General features: G+C 42.0%; 1 protein-coding gene across 1 annotated transcript; it reads right to left on the bottom strand.

Annotated features, from left to right (window-relative positions):
• Positions 1 to 1,655: 1,655 nt before the first annotated feature.
• On the bottom strand, positions 1,656 to 2,742 carry LOC123048304 (uncharacterized). The gene is made up of 3 exons (XM_044471432.1): positions 2,366 to 2,742; positions 2,064 to 2,254; positions 1,656 to 1,978 (listed from the first exon to the last, which is right to left on the bottom strand). Exons 1-2 carry the CDS (start codon positions 2,740 to 2,742, stop codon positions 2,074 to 2,076), a joined length of 558 nt encoding a protein of 185 aa, XP_044327367.1. The 3' UTR covers positions 1,656 to 1,978; positions 2,064 to 2,073.
• Positions 2,743 to 19,510: the final 16,768 nt, after the last annotated feature.

Raw genomic sequence — 19,510 nt, 5'->3', positions numbered from 1 at the left:
TCATTTGAGAGTTGCAACCGGTGGGTTGGTTGTGTTGACGCGGTGATGAAGCCAGGTTTATAACATATATGGGGCAAGATTTTTCCTCTAGTGTGGAGACTGATTGAAAGAAATCACGCGGAGGTGGTAGCCTAGCTAGGTTAACAAGTTAATCTAATTATGAAATATAAGCCAAGGATTAACTAACGATAATGAGAAGCGAGAGTAACCTATTTCCTTGCCTCATTGTTGCTCATGTTGGTTGCGTAGTTGGTCGGCAGGCTGTGCGTCCACGCAAGCCGTGGATCATGCTTGCCCCTTCAACATTTCTAGTTTTGGATTGGAATTTGCACGCCACCAGATCAAGAACTACCCTAGACCTTAACGACATGCACCCAAGGCAAGCAAGAAAATGAAATAAACATTGATTATGTCCCGTTATCTTTCAGTGGAAGGTATTGCTACTGCTACATAGGCCTGCTATAGATGGGATTGGGAGTTATAGTTGGGCTTCATGCGGTAAGGGGCGAAATTAGCTATCCACTCGTTGTTTTATTTCCCTTTTAATCCATTCGTGTATTGCGCGTTGAGAAGGTTAGCACAAGCCCCTAGTGGTAGCCAAATTGAAGACTATGTGGGTGCTATCTTTTGATCTTACAATACTATATGTTTTGCTCATTTTGCAACTAATTATGCTCATGAAACTATCTTGCTTTTGAAATGCCACAGATCAAGTATACTCAGAGAGCGGTACAAGAAAATTCTAAGTCAAAAGGCAAACGCGCACATCTCCTTGCCACTGTTGGATATTGCTCACAAACTATGAGAAACAAAAGATAAGGAATGATGATGCTCCACCATAGAGACCAAAGTTAAGTATTGTGTCCTCTCGAGAGTTTGAACATCATGATGAGGACTATGATGAAGACCAGACATGAGAGTAGGTCTAAGAGTCCTACTCTGTTGTCAAACAAGGGGACACCTGATGAGAGGCAGAAGGCGAAGGAGAGGTTCCTGCCATTAGGAAGAAGGTTGATGGGATGATCAATGCAAGAAATGCGGTGTCGACTACTCAAGCTATGAAAGCAAAGTTGAATTTGGTGGCTCAGAAGAAACATGATAAGTTGATAAGATGGTAGGAGATAAAGGAGAATGAGGAGAGAGGGCCCAAGAGAAAGGATGAGTACGACGAGCGGATGGCGGCCATAGAGAAGTGCAAGGCAGACTTTCAGGAGAATGGGCTTCTTGGAGAGAATCGGTTGAGGCAAGAGATGGTGGCAAGCAAGGATCATGATGAGGGACCCAAGTGGGATGGTTGAGAATGCGAGAGCCTTTTGGAGGATGGGATGGCGGAGATCTTGGCAGCTAAGATGCAGTGGGGCGGCATACACTTCGGAGGTGGAGTGCTAGTTGCTATGGTGGCATGTGATGCTCATTGTGTAGGAGCTACGTGGATGATATTTGCTTTTGGTCAATCTTTGCTTTTGGATGATGTTTATAATATTTTATTCATGCATTTAGACCCTATGTGTGTTTGAATTTAAACTTCATTTTTTTAAGTTATTGATTTAAAATGTTGTTAAATTGTGTGAGGTTTGAACATAAAAGTTCAAATTATACGTATGCCAGATTGGAGTTGAAATGGAGTTCATATGCACAAACACACGTAGGAAAAATACAAGGGAAAGAAAATATAGATGCAATTATTTTAGGGGAATTTCTTTGGCGGGGATTATTTTAGGGAATCTGAAATAATACAAGGCTCTTATATAAACCTCTGAAATGATTTTAGAAGACAGCACGAGGCTCGAAAACCTCTTCTAAGGAATTTGCTAGGGTTGTCGGTAGGAACAACAGCATATCATGTATGCATACTCAGCCTGCACGGCCATATATTCACCATGCCACTTCTGTAACGAGTTGGAAAATTTTGATGCTTTCTGGAAGCTTGGTGCCCCGCCAATCCATCTCTAGCCTTGAATGACTAGGTGCTCTTCGGCTGTGATAGAGAAAAATATCAGTTAGCAAAGAAGATGCAGTTAGTCAGAAAATTTGATCCAGCTCAGGTTATACGTTCTTCTCACCTTTGACCCTTTAATGGATGGGGCAGAATCCTCGGATAGTAAGTTTTAAAATACTGTTGGTTTTCCCTAGCTTACGAGCTTGTTTTGTGATGACACCGGTTGCCATCGCAAGATCTCCGGTCCCGCCAACAATGGCCCAGTTACCACTATCGACCGGTATTCCCATGACCTGAAGCGTGGATCCCTTGAAGCTAAACACACAGAGACGAAAATATCACGCGCACAGCAACCAGCCGATCAAGTAACAGAGCAAAGATGGTGTACCGAGGAGTAGTATTACCACTCCCTGCAAAAGAAAGTACCTTCCGGAGTGGAACACCATGGTGAACGAACCGTGCCAGTCACCGGACTTGACGTGCAGGCCTTGCACACGGGCAACAACGGTAGCGTCATCCCCAGGCCCAGGTCGGTCGTACACCGGCCAGTTGTTGACGGCCAGCGCGCCGACAATATGATCCTCTTTATCTCCTAGTCCGAGCTGGTTCTGAGTCTCGCCAGAGAAGCCGCGGTGCAGGTACAGGTTGGGGAAGTTGAACTCGAGTCTCTCCACGGCTGGACGAGGAGGAATGATTTGGAATCCGGGGAGGTCGGCCATGGGCGAGGAGTCTGCAGCTCTGGCTAGAACTGGATGGAGAGAAGTTAGGCTGCTTAATACTACTCCAGCCGCGTGTTCTGTCATGTGTGGTAGACTAACAAATAGAAGAAGCACTAGGGCACCAAACGAAGAAGACTAATTAACACTGTAGAAACTTGGCACAGTCACATGCATCCATGTGGTGTGGCGGTGGCCATAGGGTGTACAATATAGGAGGCGGCTGGAAGGCGTCGTTGACTCGCACTGTCACGCGTAGCTCGGCTGGGTTGCCGATGTGACTGCTGGGAAATGCAGATTTATAGGCATGGCAAATCAAATGTTTTTCATGGCAATTTCTATATGTTTGACAAGAGGATGGCCAATTTAGTTGGCGAGCACGGAAATTCCTTTTCATTTTCTTGCCAGATCAGAATCAGAACCTGTACCAAACAACTCGACCATAAGAACAGAGTGGGAATGGAGAAAATAAAATCAGAATCGCAGTTTGGTGATTGGATTGGATCGTGACGGAGGGCGGATGGCTCGCTCTCCTTCCCCTCCCTTCCCCTCCCCCTCGGGCGAAGCAACTTCGACGCCATTAAAGCGCCCCAACCCCCAGCTTCCCACCCACCCTCACATCTCGTCGAGCTCTCCCCGCCCCGAATCCCCATCTCAGATCCCGCATGGCTGGAGCGCGTCCCCGCGGCGTGCGGGTTCGCCAGCTAGCACCGGTGGCGAGGGTAGCGGAACCGCGGGCGCTTCCACCGCCTGCGGCGGCGCCGCTGCCCGAGATCGACCCGCACTCGCCGGAGGCTCGCCGCGAGATGCGTCGGGTGGTGATGGAGCGCTTCCCCGACCGGGACGAGTGGGGGGAGATCCACCTCCACACCCTCCGCCATGCGAACTTCGTCGAGCGCGCGCGCTTCATCGGAGACGACGACTGCGAGGATCTGGAGCTCCTCTTCTGGGCGATCCAGGAGGCGGAGTCATCGGATCCGCATCAGGCTGCACGGTGGGAGAACTTCAGGACGGCGAACCCATCCAGGCTCAACATCAGGCCGCCATCGTGGGAGGGCATCGCCAACATCCCGCCGGAATTCCTGTCGCCGGGCATCGTTTGGCCGCAGCGCCGCCAGTAGATCGTCTGCCCCGACCGATTCAAGCTCAGCGACGACCCATTGAGCCCCCACCTTGGCCAGGTGAGATAGGTATGCATTTTATTCGTGTTGATTTATCGTTGAAAACTCGATTGAGGGATTTCCGTTTGAGTCAGAGGAGGGGCGCGTTCCATTGTGGTTCTGTTGATAAGTCATTGGATAAGGAATCGATAGTAAATTTGGGGGTTCTCCCTCGTCGATCTGTAAATCCTAAGGAACGAGTCGTTGTTTGTGCAGCTGGTGAGGCCTCGCCGGAGTTGGGCTCCGACGAGGTGCTCAATCGTGAAAATGACATGGGTATTGTGCTTGGGGCGGCGACTCTCTGTCGTTCCCCCCTTTCAAATCCAGCGGTGTCAGGGCCCACCTTCAGAGTGTGTCTCCGCGGTGAGAAAGCGGGGAGTGAAGGTAGATTACGTAAAGTGGAAAACCTAGAAAGTGTGGAGGAGTACTTTGGCCAGCTATGGCTCATACCCCCCCCCCCCCCCCCGCCGCCGCAACTATAAAACCACTCCTCCCAGCCTCGATCCGAAGCCAAATCGGATTCATCTGTTGGATCCGGAAAGACCTAATTGATAACAACTCGTTTACAGCCGCCGACTGCTTTCTTGCTTCGATTCGGCCTTTTGATCCACCACCAAAGAATATCAAGGTTGCGAGAGAGGGGATTGGCCCAGGTTCTCTTTCGTTTGCAGAGGTAGTGAAGCGTGGTGCAAAGATGGCTGATCGCCGGGCTGGGAGCAGCGGCAACCTTGGCGCTGGTCAGCCCAAGGTGCCTGTGCAGAAGGCTACCTCGTTTGCGGGGCGCAAGCAGCCATCTGCTCCGCCAGCAAAGGAGTAGGTCCCTGCACCAAAACCTGCCAGATCTATGACTTTGACTGCGGGTTCAGCTCAGGTACAGTCGTCTCAATCTGGTGAAGTAGAAGTGGAGCAAGTCCTTGATCCGAGGTACAAAGATATGATCTGTTTCAACTGTGGGGGTCCGGGTCACTATGTGGGGAATTGTGTGAAGCCAAAGGCCTGTTTTATTTGCCAGCAAAATCACAACGTTAACAACTGTGCAGCCTGGTCAAAGGTTCAACCCACTGCTGCTTTCTTTGGCAGTGGAGCTCGAGGGCTTGGTTTCTACCATGTTGATGTACCCATAGCTAATGAGTCGAAGTGGTTGAATTTCCAAAACTATGCTGTGGTGAACATACTAAAAGGAGATGTGGATTGCCCCAAGTTGATGGAACTCTTGACTGCAACATTTTGCAAAACTAGGCAGTGGCCATGGCAAATATGAGGATTATCCAGCAAGACCTTTTTGGTTAGGTTCCCCCCTTGTAAGAAAGTGGAAGATCTCATTGAGTTGCCTGGGTTCTCCCTGCCTCAAGATGTAAATGTCACCCTGACTGAATGGAAGGGTGGATGTGAGCCTTTTGGGGAATTGATTGAAGCCTGGGTGCTAATTGAGGGCATCCCTCCCAAGTGGTGTACATGGAAAGTTTTTGCTCAAATTGCTTCACTCTTTGGGGTGTTAACTGATGTTGATTGGAATGGTATGTTTAGGAATTTCTTTGAAAATGTCAGGATTAAGATTGCTTGCAGAGATCCAACTAAGATACCATTTGAGAGGCTGATTGAGATGAAGAAGAAACTCTTCCTGCTAGGCTTTACTGTTGAGGGATTTGAACAAGTGGGTGGAATAGACTCTGTCATTGATATTGAGGATGATGAGGATGGTGATGAGGAAGAAGGAAAAGCTGAAGAGGATCAAACAGAAGAGGGCAGAAAAACTCATGAAGAACATAATTCTGATGGATTAGAGGATGGGGGTTTAGCCATTGATGAGCTGGACAAAGCTAACTTCTCATCCAAACATGGTTCTGCCAACAAACATGTAGCACAAGGTTTGGTGTTCTCACCAATGGAACCTTTCCTTGACTATGACCAGGAGAACTTTGTCCTGGCATGTGCTTTATCTAAAGCTGACAAAATTACTACATCTTCTGGTGAAACAACTACTGGTGAAACAAAACAGTGATGATCTGTATGAAGGTGAGGATGATACAGTTGTGGGAGAGAATCTGATCCAAAAAACTCCTGCCACTGTTTGGAAAAAAAGGAATGCAATAACAGATGGGGAGAGATCTGGTAGTATGGACTATTGTGAGGATCTACTTAGATCTGTAGACTTATCTGATTCTGAAAATGAGGAACCTAAAGAGAAGGAGTTGGGGGTTCTCCCCCCTGAGGCCATTCATATCCTGTAGAGTGAGACACTGAAGAGATCTTTGCTTGATTCACTTAACCAAGTTCAGAAGGAGGGAGTTATCCCAGAGAGAGGATCTAAATGGGGACCTGTTCTTGCTCAAAAGCCTACCACTAGGGGGCATGGGAACATCAACATTATGGAGAAAGCTGCTGCATACAAAAGGAAGAAGAATTTGGAGATTCCTGAAACCTTTAAAGGTAAATCTTTTTCCACTGTTGATAAATCTATTCTTGCTGACCAATTGGGACAAATGAACTTAGTTATTGGTGGTGATGAATCTCACAAGCATAATGTTATTGATGATATGGTAGTTGAAGAAAGAGAGAGATGCCTGGTTTTTGCCAGTAATAATCCTGAAATAGTACTCCCTGAGAATCTTGATTTTGAAGTTAATGATCTAGTTAGCACACCTTTGAGTGCTTCTTTCTGTAAGCCAGTTGGCACTGTTGATGCTTGCAGAAGAACACCCATTGTTCTAACTAAGGCCAAGCCTTGTGGCTTATCTCATCCTTTTAAAATTGCTTAGTTATGATAGGTATTATTTGGAATATTAGGGGCCTTGGACAACCTGGGAAAATTCAGTGCCTATGTGATACTATTGCCAAAGCTAACCCTGACTTTATTGGGTTCCAAGAAACTAAAAGAGAGGTTATTTCTGAGGGTTTCCTCAAAACTATTGACAGATTTAATGATTATGTTTGGCACTTCTTGCCCGCTGATAATACTGCTGGTGGGATTCTTTTGGGTTTTAAGGAAAATGTTTTTGAGATTATTGGCTTTATTAACCAAAGATTTTCTATTGTGGCTACTATCAAAAATAAGATTGATGGCTTTATTTGGCAGATGGTGTTGGTTTATGGTTTTGCTTATTTAGAATTCAAAATGGATTTTATAGCTGAACTTCATGACACTTTGAATATTGCTTCTTATCCTATTATGGTTTGTGGGGACTTCAATTTAGTTAGAAATGAAGCTGAGAAAAGCAGTGGGCAAATTAACCAAGAAACTACCTTCCTCTTTAATGATTGGGTCAATAGATGGGCCCTGATGGAAATTTCTATTTCCAATAGAGTCTTCACCGGGTCTAATAATCAGAGCTCTCCGATTTTTGCTGTTCTTGATAGAGTGTTCACTTCTGTGGACTGGGATGCTCATTTTCCCTTTTCAACCTTGACTACTCTTCCCAGGGTTGGGAGTGATCACACACCTTTAGTCCTTGACACTGGTGCTAGGGCTCCAACTAACCCCAAACCATTCAGGTTTGAAGAATGGTGGTTATCTCAACCTGGGTTCCACCAGGTGGTTACAGAAGCTTGGAACTCTGTGGCCTCCTCTAATTCATCTGCTGACAATTGGATGATTAAGGCTAAGGTGTTTAGGAAAAAGATCAAGGGTTGGAGCATTAACAGAGAAGCTGCTTTGAAAAAAAAAGTAAAAGGCACTCCTTATGGAGTTTGATGCCCTTGATGTCCTCTCTGAATCTCAACAGCTTTCTGCGGATGATTTCGAGAGGATGAAAAATGTCAAAAAGGAGCTTGATGATATTTGGAAAAAAGAAGAGACTGCCTTATGGCAGAGATCTAGGGACAGAAAAATCTTAGAGGGAGATAGAAACAATGCCTATTTTCAGGCTCTTGCTAACCATAGACATAGAAAAAAACCATATTACTGAACTGAATAGCCCAATTGGGGTGGTTACTTCCACCAAAGATATGCTTGATGTGGCTACTTCCTTTTATAAGGAGTTGTTTGCTTTTGAACCTAGACCTGACATTCATCTAGATGCTGATTTCTGGGCTGTTGATGAAATGGTTAGTGATGAGGAAAGAGAATCCCTAGAGAAATCTTTTTCTGAAGATGAAATCAAACAAGCTATAATGAGTTCTTATGCTAGTGGTGCTCCTAGCCCTGATGGCCTCTCCTTTTTATTCTACCAAACCTTCTGGGATCTGATTAAAGATGATTTTATGTGGATGGTTAGAGATTTTGAGAATGGTGCTCTAGATATCTATAAGCTGAACTATGCCATCATTACCCTCATACCTAAAGTCCCTATGGCTAGAGATATGAAAAACTTTAGACCTATTAGTTTAAGTAATTGTGCTGTTAAAATTTTCTCCAAGGCCATGACCACTAGGGTTTCCCCTTTGTGTGACAAACTTATTTCATCTAATCAAACTGCCTTTATTAAAGGCAGGTTCAATTTGGAAAGTGTGGTTATGGCTCATGAGGTTATTCATGAGATTCATAGATCTGGTTCTAGTGGTTTAATCCTTAAACTAGACTATGAGAAAGCATATGATAGAGTAAGTTGGGATTTCCTGAAGGAAATGCTTCTTTCTAGAGGCTTTGGCAGTAAATGGGTGGGCTGGGTGATGTCTACTATTCACCAGGGGACATTCCAGGTCAGAATTAATGACACCAATGGCCCTTAATTTGCTGGTGGTAAAGGTTTAAAACAAGGCGACCCCCATTCACCCCTGCTATTTAATTTGATGGCTGATGTCTTTTCTAAAATGCTACATAAAGCTGTTAATAATAACTTGATATGTGGGCTTCTGCCCAATGCAATCCCTGGGGGAGTGGTCAGCCTGCAATATGCTGACGATACTATCCTTTTCCTTGACAATTCTGTAGAATGTGCCAAGAACCTGAAGTGGATCTTAACCTGCTTTGAGAAACTTTCTGGTTTGAAATTCACTTCACAAAAGTGATCTGCATACTATCAATGTACCTGATCAAATGGCTAAAGAATTTGCTCAGGTGTTTTGTTGTCAGCTTGGGGATTTCCTCTTTAAATATTTAAGTGTTCCTCTGCACTTTAAAAAACTTAGGAAAGAAGACTTGCAACCCATTATAGACAGGATTATTAAGAACATAGCTGGGTGGTTGGGGAGATTTCTCTCATATAGAGGCAAATTGATTCTGCTTACTACCTGCATTGCCAGTATCCCTACCTACTTGATGTCTATTGTTAAATTTCCTAAATGGGTCATTCACATGATCACTTCTCAGATGTCTCATTTCTTCTGGGGAAATGTGGGAGATAATCATAAGTATCACCTTGCTAGTTGGGGCCTGATCTCCAGGAGGAAAGAGTATGGTGGTTTGGGGGTTCCCAACCTTAGGGATTTCAACATGGCCCTCCTGGCTTCTTGGGGGAAAAGATTTTTTGATGATAGAGCTAGTGATTGGAAAAAGATTTTGGCTTACAAATATAATGTTGATAATCCAAACCTTTTTAGCACTAGAACTACCTTGGGATCCCCTTTTATGAAAAGCTTAGCCTGGGTGTTGACAGCAGCTAAAAACTTCTATAGGTGGATCCCTGGGGATGGTAAAAGTATTGCCTTCTGGCATGACACATGGACTGGGGATTGTTCCCTAGAAACTGCTTTTTGGGATTTGTTTGAAATCTGTCAACAACAAGAAGCTACACTGGCACAAGTGTGGGCTAGGGGTGAACTCCAACTAACCTTTAGGAGATGTGTGAATGGAGAGACTCTATCCAGATGGAGTGATCTCGTTAATATAGTGAAACAAGTGGTATTATCTGATTCACCAGATCAGCCTGTTTGGAGGCTGGACTCATCTGGTAAATATTCAGTCAAGTCTTTTTACAAACTGATTAACTTTGGAGGGATCACTTCTGAGATCAAAGATGATATATGGAAAATTAAAGTTCCCCCTAATATTCATGTTTTTCTTTGGTTGATTTACTACAATAAGAGCCTGACCAGAGATAACTTGGCCAAACGTATACATGTAGAGGACAAGACATGTGTCTTTTGTGATGAATTAGAAACTATTCAACATCTGTTCTTTGACTGCATTGTTGCCAGGCAGGTCTGGGAACTGTTAGCTGAATGCTTTAAGATTACTGTACCTGACTCTTTTATTGTGTTATCCTCCTTCTGGAGGAAACGAAAACATTGTGAAGCTTTGAATATATCTGCTGCTGCCTTGCGGAGCTTATGGCGTTTGCGAAATGATTTTGTTTTCCAGAGCGAAGATGGCGAAGTATACACTGTGTTTTGAATCTGTTGGGGGCAACGATCAGGCAATGGAAAATCCTATGCTCAGAAGCTCAGGGTGTTCTTCTTCTCCGGTGCTTAAAGCTGCTGGACTACCGAAGAGGGGAATTGCTTAGAATCGCCTGGAGCTGAAGGGATAAAAAAGGAGAACTCTGGATCCATAGCTGGGGCATGTATTGCTAGTTGGCTGCTCTTTCTTTGATCTTCCCGAGGGCTAGCATGTGTGTTTTTACTGGCTATGCATCCGTTCATAGACTTGTTTTAAAACCAACTGTAATAGGGTAGTTGTTTGAACCCTGCTTATGTTCCCGTCTGTGACAGCTACTCTTTGGCTGTTGCCAAGCGTTGTTTAACAGTCTGTGTGTGTTGGTTTGCCTTGGCTTTCAATAAAAAGTTGGGGCGGGGGGAACCCCTTTCATTTCAAAAAAAAAATATTCTTGCCAACAAATTCTTGTGCTCGCCAAATAAACTTGCCATCCTCAGCAGACATAAATTGCCATGAAAAACATTTGATTGTCATGCTCACAAATCTATGTCAGATTTGTAGCGAAGTCCCCTAAAAAAGATTTGTAGTGAGGTCCTTTTTCTAGGGATAGCTGGCGAGCTCTTATTTTTAGATGATGCGGGATTTCGAGAAAGGTTCAAAGAATTGAAGAAAAATCATGAATTTAAAAAAGTTCACGCATTCGAAAAAGAAAAAAGTTTTCTGTTTTAAAAAGGTCATGAATTTGAAAAATGTTCGATGATTTTGCTGATTCAAAAACAGTTCGCGGAATTGAATAAAGTTCAAGGGTTTGAAAAAAGGTTAATGAATTTTTGAAAAGCTCTCGCATTTGACAAACTATCACGAATTTGAAAACACCATGAAAAATGAAAACAAATAGGAGAAATAGAAAAAAGAAAAAGGAAAAAAGAAAAAGGAAAACCAAAACCAAAACAGAAAAATAACCCGTCCTAAAAACCCAGAGAAAACCAGGCTAGAAAACCATGCCAAAACAGAGGGGAAAACTATATGGCCGGCCTACTATAGACAAACATGAGTTCATGTGTGTGCGGCCTACATACTATTAAGCCATTAACCGTGGAGCAACAAACTAGAGGGCACCATTTGGTTTGAGCTGCGAGCGAGTGCTCGGGAGCGCACAGGCCGCTGCCGAATGGTATGCCCAACCTTAGTCATATGTCATTCGTTGGACACACCTGCGGGACACAGTTTTGTTTTTCTACGTGTGTTTTTTTATTTTTTATTTTTTTTAGTTTTCATTTGTTTTTTCTAGAAGAAAAAAATGTGTTTTCTTTTCCTTGCATGAGGCACACCGTGTGAAAAGCACTGTTGTGCTTCATGGAGAACATGGGATCTAGTTTTGACGTTCTCTGATGCGGGATTCTTAAAAAGGTTCAAAGAATTGAAGAACAATCATGAATTGTAAAAAGTAAGGGCATTTCGAAAAGAAAAAAAGTTCTCTGTTCTGCAAAAAAATGCATGAATTTGTAAAATGTTTGTTGATTTTGCTGATCCAGAAAAGAGTTCGTGGAATTGAATAAAGCATAAGGGTTTGAAAAAATGTTAATGTATTTATGAAAACCTCTCGCATTTGAAAAACTATCACGAATTTGAAAACATCATAAAAAATGAAAACAATCAGGAGAAATAGAAAAACTAAAAAGGAAAAAAGAAAAAGAAAAACCAAACCCAAACCCAAACCCAAAACAGAAAAATAACTCGTCCTGAAAAACCCAGACAAAACCAGGCTAGAAAATCATCCCAAAACAGAGGAGAAAAACTAAATGGGCCGACCTACTATGGACAAACATGAGTTGATGTGTGTGGGTGCAACATAATGTTAAGCCATTATCCGTGGAGCAACAAACTAGAGGGCACCCTTTGGTTTGAGCTGTGAGCGGGTGCTCGGGCACGCATAGGGCGCTGTCGAATGGTGTGCCCAGCCTCAGCCATATGTCACTCGTTGGACACACCTGTGATAGCACGGTTTTGTTTTCCTACGTGTGTTTTCTTATTTTTCATTTTTTTGGGGGGGGGGGGGTTGATTAGTTTTTCCTACAAGAAAAAAATTGTTTTTTTCTTTTCCTCGCATGAGGCACACAGTGTGGAAAGCACAGTTGTATTTCATGGAGAACATGGAATGTAGTTTTCACGTTCTCCGATAAGGGATTTTTAAAAAGTTTCAAAGAATTGAAGAAAAATCATGAATTTTAAAAAAGTACGTGCATTTCGAAAAGGAAAAAAGTTCTCTGTTCTAAAAAAATAATGAATTTGAAAAATGATCGTTGATTTTGCTGATCCAAAAAACAGTTCACGGAACTGCATAAAGCTTAAGGGTTTGAAAAATTGTTAATGAAATTCTGAAAAGCTTTCGCATTTTAAAAACTACCACGAATTAGAAAACATCATGAAAAATGAAAACAAACAGGAGAAAAAGAAAAACCAAAACCAGAACAGAAAAATAACTCATGCTGAAAAACCCAGAGAAAACCAGGCTAGAAAACCATCCCGAAAACAGAGGGGGAAAACTATATGGGCGGGCCTAGTATGGACATACATGACTTGATGTGTGTGGGCGCTACATACTGCTAAGCCATTAACCGTGGAGCTACAAACTAGAGGGCACCCTTTGGTTTGAGCTGCGAGCGGGTGCTCGGGAGTGCACAGGCCGCTGCCGAATGGTGTGCCCAACCTCAGCCATATGTCATTCGTTGGACACACCAGTGGGATCACAGTTTTGTTTTTCTACGTGTGTTTTTTCTTCAATTGTTTTGAGTTTTCATTTGTTTTTCCTAGAAGAAAGAAATTGTTTTTTCTTTTGCTTGAATGTGGCACACTGTGTGAAAAGCACTGTTGTGCTACATGGAGAACATGGGATCTAGTTTTGACGTTCTCTGATGCGGGATTATTAAAAAGGTTCAAAGAATTGAAGAAAAATCATGAATTTAAAAAAATTACGTGCATTTCGAAAAGGAAAAAAGTTCTCTGTTCTAAAAAAATCATGAATTTGAAAAATGTTCGTTAATTTTGCTGATCCAAAAAAAATTTCACGGATCTGCGTAAAGCTTAAAGGTTTGAAAAAATATTAATGAATTTCTGAAAAGCTCTCGCATTTGAAAAACTATCACGAATTTGAAAACATCATGAAAAATGAAAACAAACAGGAGAAAAAGAAAAACCAAAACGAGAACAGAAAAATAACCCGTGCTGAAAAACCCAGAGAAAACCAGGCTAGAAAACCATCCCAAAAACAGAGGGGAAAAACTATATGGGCGGGCCTACTATGGACATACATGAGTTGATGTGTGTGGGCGCTACATAATGTTAAGCCATTATCCGTGGAGCAACAAACTAGAGGGCACCCTTTGGTTTGAGCTGCGAGCGGGTGCTCGGGCACGCACAGGGCGCTGTCGAATGGTGTGCCCAGCCTCAACCATATGTCACTCGTTGGACACACATGCGGTAGCACGGTTTTGTTTTCCTACGTGTGTTTTCTCATTTTTCATTTTTTGGGGGGGTTTTGATTAGTTTTTCCTGCAAGAAAAAAATTGTTTTTTTCTTTTCCTCGCATGAGGCACACCGTGTGGAAAGCACAGTTGTGTTTCATGGAGAACATGGAATGTAGTTTTCACGTTCTCTGATAAGCGATTTTTAAAAAGGTTCAAAGAATTGAAGAAAATCATGAATTTAAAAAAAGAACGTGCATTTCAAAAAGGAAAAAATTTCTCTCTTCTAAAAAAATAATGAATTTGAAAAATGATCGTTGATTTTGCTGATCCAAAAAACAGTTCACGGAACTGCATAAAGCTTAAGGGTTTGAAAAATTGTTAATGAATTTCTGAAAAGCTCTCGCATTTTAAAAACTACCACGAATTAGAAAACATCATGAAAAATGAAAACAAACAGGAGAAAAAGAAAAACCAAAACCAGAACGGAAAAACAACTCATGCTAAAAACCCAGGGAAAACCAGGCTAGAAAACCATCCCGAAAACAGAGGGGAAAAACTATATGGGCGGGCCTACTATGGACATACATGAGTTGATGTGTGTGGGCGCTACATACTGTTAAGCCATTAACCGTGGAGCTACAAACTAGAGGGCACCCTTTGGTTTGAGCTGCCAGCGGGTGCTCGGGAGCGCACAGGCCGCTGCCGAATGGTGTGCCCAACCTCAGCCATATGTCATTCGTTGGACACACCAGCGGGAGCACAGTTTTGTTTTTCTACGTGAGTTTTTTTTTCAATTTTTTTGAGTTTTCATTTGTTTTTCCTAGAAGACAGAAATTGTTTTTTCTTTTGCTTGAATGTGGCACACCGTGTGAAAAGCACTGTTGTGCTACATGGAGAACATGGGATCTAGTTTTGATGTTCTCTGATGCGGGATTATTAAAAAGGTTCAAAGAATTGAAGAAAAATCATGAATTTAAAAAAAGTACGTGCATTTCGAAAAGGAAAAAAGTTCTCTATTCTAAAAAAATCATGAATTTGAAAAATGCTCGTTGATTATGCTGATCCAAAAAACAATTCACGGATCTGCGTAAAGCTTAAGGGTTTGAAAAAATATTAATGAATTTCTGAAAAGCTCTCGCATTTGAAAAACTATCACGAATTTGAAAACATCATGAAAAATGAAAACAAACAGGAGAAAAAGAAAAACCAAAACCAAAACAGAAAAATAACCCGTGCTGAAAAACCCAGAGAAAACCAGGCTAGAAAACCATCCCAAAAACAGAGGGGAAAAACTATATGGGCGGGCCTACTATGAACATACATGAGTTGATGTGTGTGGGCGCTACATAATGTTAAGCCATTATCCGTGGAGCAACAAACTAGAGGGCACCCTTTGGTTTGAGCTACGAGCGGGTGCTCGGGCACGCACAGGGCGCTGTCGAATGGTGTGCCCAGCCTCAGCCATATGTCACTCGTTGGACACACCTGCGGTAGCACGGTTTTGTTTTCCAACATGTGTTTTCTCATTTTTCATTTTTTGGGGGGGTTTTGATTAGTTTTCCTAGAAGAAAAAATTGTTTTTTTTCTTTTCCTCGCATGAGGCACACCGTGTGGAAAGCACAGTTGTGTTTCATGGAGAACATGGAATGTAGTTTTCATGTTCTCTGATAAGGGATTTTTAAAAAGGTTCAAAGAATTGAAGAAAAATCATGAATTAAAAAAAAGAACGTGCATTTCGAAAAGGAAAAAAGTTCTCTGTTCTAAAAAAATAATGAATTTGAAAAATGATCGTTGATTTTGTTGATCCAAAAAACAGTTCACGAAACTGCATAAAGCTTAAGGGTTTGAAAAATTGTTAATGAATTTCTGAAAAACTCTCGCATTTTAAAAACTACCACGAATTAGAAAACATCATGAAAAATGAAAACAACCAGGAGAAAAAGAAAAACCAAAACCAGAACAGAAAAATAACTCATGCTGAAAAACCCAGAGAATACCAGGCTAGAAAACCATCCCGAAAACAGAGGGGAAAAACTATATGGGCGTACCTACTATGGACATACATGAGTTGATGTGTGTGGGCGCTACATACTGTTAAGCCATTAACCGTGGAGCTACAAACTAGAGGGCACCCTTTGGTTTGAGCTGCGAGCGGGTGCTCGGGAGCGCACGGGCCGCTGCTGAATGGTGTGCCCAACCTCAGCCATATGTCATTCGTTGGACACACCAGCGGGAGCACAGTTTTGTTTTTCTACGTGTGTTTTTTTTTCATTTTTTTTGAGTTTTCATTTGTTTTTCCTAGAAGAAAGAAATTGTTTTTTCTTTTGCTTGAATGTGGCACACCGTGTGAAAAGCACTGTTGTGCTACATGGAGAACATGGGATCTAGTTTTGACGTTCTCTGATGCGGGATTATTAAAAAGGTTCAAAGCATTGAAGAAAAAACATGAATTTAAAAAAAGTACGTGCATTTCGAAAAGGAAAAAAGTTCTCTGTTCTAAAAAATCATGAATTTGAAAAATGTTCGTTGATTTTGCTGATCCAAAAAACAATTCACATATCTGCGTAAAGCTTAAGGGTTTGAAAAAATATTAATTAATTTCTGAAAAGCTCTCGCATTTGAAAAACTATCACGAATTGGAAAACATCATGAAAAATGAAAACAAACAGGAGAAAAAGAAAAACCAAAACGAGAACAGAAAAATAACCCGTGCTGAAAAACCCAGAGAAAACCAGGCTAGAAAACCATCCCAAAAACAGAGGGGAAAAACTATATGGGTGGGCCTACTATGAACATACATGAGTTGATGTGTGTGGGCGCTACATAATGTTAAGCCATTATCCGTGGAACAACAAACTAGAGGGCACCCTTTGGTTTGAGCTACGAGCGGGTGCTCGGGCACGCACAGGGCGCTGTCGAATGGTGTGCCCAGCCTCAGCCATATGTCACTCGTTGGACACACCTGCGGTAGCACGGTTTTGTTTTCCTACGTGTATTTTCTCATTTTTCATTTTTTTGGGGGGTTTTGATTAGTTTTCCTACAAGAAATTTTTTTTTTCTTTTCTTCGCATGAGGCACACCGTGTGGAAAGCACAGTTGTATTTCATGGAGAACATGGAATGTAGTTTTCACGTTCTCTGATAAGAGATTTTTAAAAAGGTTCAAAGAATTGAAGAAAAATCATGAATTTAAAAAAAGAACGTGCATTTCGAAAAGGAAAAAAGTTCTTTGTTCTAAAAAAATAATGAATTTGAAAAATGATCGTTGATTTTGCTGATCCAAAAAACAGTTCACGGAACTGCATAAAGCTTAAGGGTTTGAAAAATTGTTAATTAATTTCTGAAAAGCTCTCGCATTTTAAAAACTACCACGAATTAGAAAACATCATGAAAAATGAAAACAAACAGGAGAAAAAGAAAAACCAAACCAGAACAGAAAAATAACTCATGCTGAAAAACCCAGAGAAAACCAGGCTAGAAAACCATCCCGAAAACAGAGGGGAAAAACTATATGGGCGGGCCTACTATGGACATACATGAGTTGATGTGTGTGGGCGCTACATACTGTTAAGCCATTAACCGTGGAGCTACAAACTAGAGGGCACCCTTTGGTTTGAGCTGCGAGCGGGTGCTTTGGAGCGCACAGGCCGCTGCCGAATGGTGTGCCCAACCTCGGCTATATGTCATTCGTTGGACACACCAGCGGGAGCACAGTTTTGTTTTTCTACGTGTGTTTTTCTTTCAATTTTTTTGAGTTTTCATTTCTTTTTCCTAGAAGAAAGAAATTGTTTTTTCTTTTGCTTGAATGTGGCACACCGGGTGAAAAGCACTGTTGTGCTACATGGAGAACATGGGATCTAGTTTTGACGTTCTCTGATGCGGGATTATTAAAAAGGTTCAAAGAATTGAAGAAAAAATCATGAATTTAAAAAAAGTACGTGCATTTCGAAAAGGAAAAAAGTTCTCTGTTCTAAAAAAATCATGAATTTGAAAAATGTTCGTTGATTTTGCTGATCGAAAAAACAATTCACGGATCTACGTAAAGCTTAAGGGCTTGAAAAAATATTAATGAATTTCTGAAAAGCTCTCGCATTTGAAAAACTATCACGAATTTGAAAACATCATGAAAAATGAAAACAAATAGGAGAAAAAGAAAAACCAAAACCAGAACAGAAAAATAACCGGCGCTGAAAAACCCAGAGAAACCAGGCTAGAAAACCATCCCAAAAACAGAGGGGAAAAACTATATGGGCGGGCCTACTATGGACATACATGTGTTGATGTGTGTGCGCGCTACATACTATTAAGCCATTAACCGTGGAGCAACAAACTAGAGGGCAGCGTTTGGTTTGAGCTGTGAGCGGGTGCTCGGGAGCGCACAGGCCGCTGCTGAATGGTGTGCCCAATCTCAGCCATATGTCATTCGTTGGACACACCAACGGGAGCTCAACTTTGTTTTTCTACGTGTTTTTTTTTTATTTTTCAATTTTTTTGAGTTTTCATTTGTTTTTCCTAGAAGAAAAAAACACAGTTGTGCTTCATGAAGAACATGGGATCTAGTTTTGACATTCTCGACACGAGAATTGCAACGATGAAAATAGGTCATGATTTGAACACGCATTTTAAAGGTAAAACGTTTTGGAAAAAAATGAATTGACAAAAAAGGCACAAAACTTCTCAGTTATAACAAGTGATGCAAGGGATACCCTTAATTAATGAATATCCGCTAACCGGTGCAATAGACGCCGAATAGGAAATACGTACAGGCTGCCATGATTCGGCCGCTCGCTTGTTCCTGGCCTCTTGTTGTGGTTGGGCTGATTTGTGTCGGCCTTATTTTTTGAGAATCACATGAAAAAAAACGGAAGATGGGTCGAGCCCAAACGCATCTGTGAGCGCCCGTTTACAGAACCGGTAAGAACGGGCTTACACAGATCACTCTCAGCTTGTCAGCATGCAATAAGTGGTGTGCTGCATATGCGCCACTTGTCGCAAACTAAGAGTTTTCTTTTTTTATATTTGTTTATTCAAAACGTTCTATCTTTTAAACCGTACGTCCAAATCTCGAACCATTTTCATCGTTGGATTTTTCACGTTGAGATCTTCAAAACTACAACTCATGTTGATATATTTCGATGAATTTTTTTACACAAAAAAACCCGACAATTATAACCGAACCAAAAGCATGTTTTGCTTCCTTCCTGAAGGGGCACGCTTCTTTTTCTTTTCTGGTAGGCACGACCGTGCCTATAGTGGAAGCTAATCCGTGCCTCCACAACAAGTAAATCAATGCCTCTTGCAGAATAAAAAAATTACGTTTTTCCTTTTCCAGAAGGCACGACAGTGAATCCCGCGAAAGCAAATCCGTGCCTACATTAGAAGTAAATATGTGCCTCTCGTGGAACGAAAAAACGCATTTTTATTGTTTTCCGGGAGGCACTACCGTGCCACTCGCGAAAACAAATCCGTGTGTCTCGCAAAATAAAACAAAAGAAACGTGTTTTTCTTTCTTTTCCGAGAGAAAGAGTGTGCCTCTCGCGGAAACAAATCTGTGCCTCCACGAGATGTAAATCCGTGCCTCTCGCCAAACGAAAAAATTAAAAAGCATTTTTTTCTTTTCCGAGAGACACGACTGTGCCTCTCGCGGAAGCAAATTTGTGCCTCCACGAGAAATAAAGCCGTGCCTCTTGCAAAACAAAAAAAACATATTTTTTCCTTTACGATATATATGACCGTGCTTCTCGCTGAAGCAAATCTGTGCCTGCACGAGAAGTAAATCTGCGCCTCTCGAGGACGGAAAAACACGTTTTTGCAAAAAAAATCAATTTACCAAATCCTAAGAAAAACCGATGAAAAACCAAAAAGCAAAACAAAAAAACAGGAAAAATCATCAAAAAGCCCAAAACGTGTAAAAAAATTAAAACAAAATCTGGAGGGAGCGCCAAGTCCGTGACTTGTGGCTGCGGCTGAGAGCGT

Source organism: Triticum aestivum, chromosome 2D, assembly GCF_018294505.1.
Source record: "Triticum aestivum cultivar Chinese Spring chromosome 2D, IWGSC CS RefSeq v2.1, whole genome shotgun sequence".
Classification (NCBI taxonomy): Eukaryota; Viridiplantae; Streptophyta; class Magnoliopsida; order Poales; family Poaceae; genus Triticum; species Triticum aestivum.
The sequence above is the reverse complement of the archived record's forward strand: the minus strand, read 5'-3'. Positions and strand labels throughout refer to the sequence as shown.

What these genes read in the sequence shown, in the direction of transcription:
- LOC123048304 (XM_044471432.1), bottom strand. Translation starts at nt 2,742, where the DNA reads ATGACAGAACACGCGGCTGGAGTAGTATTAAGCAGCCTAACTTCTCTC. An exon ending in ATGGTGTTCCACTCCGGAAG is followed by an intron (nt 2,255 to 2,365) that starts GTACTTTCTTTT and finishes CTGTGTGTTTAG; the next exon opens with CTTCAAGGGATCCACGCTTC.